Source organism: Elephantulus edwardii, unplaced genomic scaffold (genome assembly GCF_000299155.1).
Source record: "Elephantulus edwardii isolate Elephantulus edwardi_28Jun2011 unplaced genomic scaffold, EleEdw1.0 scaffold00088, whole genome shotgun sequence".
Taxonomy (NCBI): domain Eukaryota; kingdom Metazoa; phylum Chordata; class Mammalia; order Macroscelidea; family Macroscelididae; genus Elephantulus; species Elephantulus edwardii.
Window position 1 is genome coordinate 11,004,661 of NW_006399838.1, and position 3,414 is coordinate 11,008,074.

General features: G+C 36.7%; 1 protein-coding gene across 1 annotated transcript in view; it reads right to left on the reverse strand.

Moving 5' to 3' along the window:
- Positions 1 to 2,566: 2,566 nt before the first annotated feature.
- Positions 2,567 to 3,414, reverse strand: part of SERPINI1 (serpin peptidase inhibitor, clade I (neuroserpin), member 1) — a 50,979-nt gene continuing 50,131 nt past the window's right edge. The window contains exons 7-8 of the mRNA XM_006890376.1: positions 3,160 to 3,249; positions 2,567 to 2,905 (exon numbers count right to left, since the gene is read on the reverse strand). Coding sequence (XP_006890438.1) covers positions 2,829 to 2,905; positions 3,160 to 3,249 — 167 coding nt within the window. The 3' untranslated portion in view covers positions 2,567 to 2,828. The remainder of the gene's footprint in view (positions 2,906 to 3,159; positions 3,250 to 3,414) is intronic.

The following is a 3,414-nucleotide window of genomic DNA, read 5'->3' on the forward strand; positions in this document are numbered from 1 at the left end:
TCAGGGTATATTTCAAGTAGTGGAATAGCTGGGTCATATGGAATTTCTATGTTCACCTTTTTGAGGAAGCGCCAAACTGCCTTCCAGAGTGGTTGCACCATTTTACAATCCCACTAGCAATGTATACGAGTTTTTTCTCTCCACATCCTCTCCAAGATCTATTACTTGCGACCCTGTTAAACTTTGCCACTCTTGCTAGACTGAGATGGTACCTCTTTGTGGTTTTGATTTGCATCTCTGTTATTGCCAGTGATTTGGAGCATTTCTTCATGTGTCTGTAAGAATACAGTTTTATGTCTACACACACACACACATGTATGGGAGAGAGCGAAGCAACGAGGAGTGAGTTATGGTGGGATAGTCCATAGAGAGTCGTCCTGTGTACCCAAAGGCAGTGTCTCTCTAGAAGGTGAAATCTGCCCTCAGCTCCTTGGGGAAAATATGGGCTATTTCCTCCTACATGATTTACAGCAACCCAACGCGAAGTCAAATATGAGCTGATTTCAACTTGATGGCAGTAAGTGAGAGTGAGTCAATGTTTAACATTTATAAAGATGTGACGCTGAAGAATATCACAAACTCTGAATTTTAGTCCTGAATCAACATCAGTTAGCCTGATTTACGTACATTATAAATGAAAACAAACAAGCTGTTCTACAAAGAGCTGAGTTTTATGAATAAACTCTAAATCTTCTGAAAATATAAGCTGTAAAGAATTCCGTGTTAAGTTTATGTGCTTGAGCATTTGTAGATTCTTTTGTGGGCTTTGCCTATCAATGTCTTTATTCCTTGAAAGAATATATTTCAATTGTTCTAAACAGGGAGTTGAGGGGAGGGAAGCTTCAAAAGAAAAGCCTTTTTTTCTGTTTTAGAATAAGTGTATTGCATTTTTAATGTAGAAACCCTAGACCCCTTCTAGCTGGAAATTTTGCAGCTTTTTAATTTCCATTTTAAAATATGTCATACAGAACATGTTTGCATCAGGTAGGTTTTTGCTACCCAATGTGATTTCAAAAATAAATAGTATCACTTGGGTGCTGTCTTGAAATGCAGAATATCAGGCCTTCCTAATAATGGTGACTCATGGTGGACAGTGTTTGGTGGAGCTCCCTGATGAAAACAAGCTTGGAAGCAGGAGTGGCCTCCACTTCCATAATAGCTTGTCTCTGGAAACACTACGAACCTGGAGAAATGATGAAAGTTATCCAAGTGTTCAGGTCTTTTGTTCATAGGGTCGCTATGAGTGGTCTACGACTCAATGGTACTTAACAACAACAACAAACAACAGCAATGATCCACTAAAAAAAGAAATTTGTTTTATAAAGGATCCCAAGGAAGTCGATGATGCAACTCTTACTTAGACTATTTCATGACTGCTTGATTTTCCAGAAATTAACAATGTCTAAACAACTAGTATGTAAATAATTATTGCACATGTAACTTGGTAAAGTACCATATAATGTATCCAGTTGTTAACCAAAGACTTGGCCAGCTGGCAATTTCAGTCCACTAGTCTATAACCTGATGGAAATACAGCTGTAGAACCTGATAAAGGGTCACTATGAATCAAGACCAATTAAACGGTTATGGTATTGTAATTGCTACTCTATGTTAGTCCGTGAATACGAAATATCAAAGAAGAACTGATGCCTTTGGAGTGTGGCATTGGAGAATAATATTGGTAGACTATGGACTGCTCAAAGAACCCAAAGGCAAGCTGTTCAAATCTGCTAGATGTTCCGTGGGCGAAAGTTGGACAATCTCCTCTAATGAGATTCAAGTCTCTGAAAGTCCTCTGGAGGGTCTGCTCTGGGTTGGCGCTGATTTGAAGGCACGTAACAACAGCAGCCAACAGAACCAATCAACCTGTTTTGGAAGAAGAGCAGCTCGAATAAGTCCTAGAAGGAACAACGGGGAGATTTTTGTCTGACATATTTTAGGTATGTTTTTCAGAAAGGGCTTATCCTTGGTGAAATACTTGGCTGTGAAAAAGAGGAAGGCTTTCAATGAGTGAATGGATCCAACAATGGGATTACGGAGATGCTGAAGCTCCTGGCAAGGTTTCCTTCTATTATATACAGAGCTGCTGGGTGTTGGAGCCCAGTGACCACAAAGGTTCTCAAATTCACTTGAAGCAGTGTCACAAGCTGATATGCCAGGCTCATGAAACTAAATCAGACACATGAAACTAAGTAGATTTTTAAAAGATACACTGGTAAGATGATGGCTATTTTCTATAGATTTACATAGATATAATTATAATTGGTAACACATTTTGTGATGCACTCACATAGAAGATGTTGCTAGTTTGCACTTTTTTTTTTCACCACACTATCTTCTCCAGAGAACTGGCAAATTAGTATATCTGTTAAGACTGTCTTGGTCTGACAGCTTATGCTTTTTAATTATTGTTTGTTATGTATAAGTGTATTCTGCTAATTTACTTTGTTGCTTTTCTTCAAAGTGATCATGAAAAAATCCAAGATGTCTAGAAATATCACTGTTTTTAAACTTCTACTAGAGGTATATTTCTTCATAAGCATTTATAAAATTAAAAACAAAGCCATTCACATGTCCAATATGTACTTTTTATTTTAAACACCAACACAGTAAACACAATGACAGAACCATTACTTTAATAATACTGATTAACATTCCTTGGCAAGGTTGATTTATAATTTACATACACTATTATTTTTTTTATCCAGAGCTATTTTAAATATTATTTTAAGATACACTGTAAAACACAAACTTTAAATATATATGAGTTGCAAACACAATGTGCTTAGATTAGTCACCGATTTTCTTGTTATTTACATGAAAACGGTTTAAAGTTCCTCAAAATCATGTCCGCTTGTGTTCATTGTTTCAGGATGCATGACACGCCCCATGAAAAGGATCGTACCTGCATTGGGTTGTAAGTGAACAAAAGAAGCGGTGAGCAAAAAAGGAAAGACAGCAAAAGAATGAGATATTTCTTGCTTCATACAATTAGCGATGTTTTGAAACAAAAATATAAAGAAATCTATTTACATTTAAAAAAATAATTTGAATGTTAGCAGTTCTCTGATAAATACTGTGTCAAATCATCTCCTCAGTGAAACACAAGGATATCATTGTGCCTTACTAAATCCAGTTCTGTTCTCATAACAGACTTACCTGTCCTCCTGTTCCTGATAAGAAAGAAAAATGGATGGTCGACAATAACTTGTGGATACAGCACTGCCATTCTACTAATTGCAATCATTCCTGCAGAGAGAGAGGGAATGTAATTACATGTCTATATATGTAAGAGCCTAATCAGGGATGCCACAAACCCATTTACGCTTAATGCAAAGGCAATAATGTACAGGAAGTAAGATTCTGAAGATACAAAGAGAAATTGTGAAGGTGTTAACAGTTCTGTTACATTTG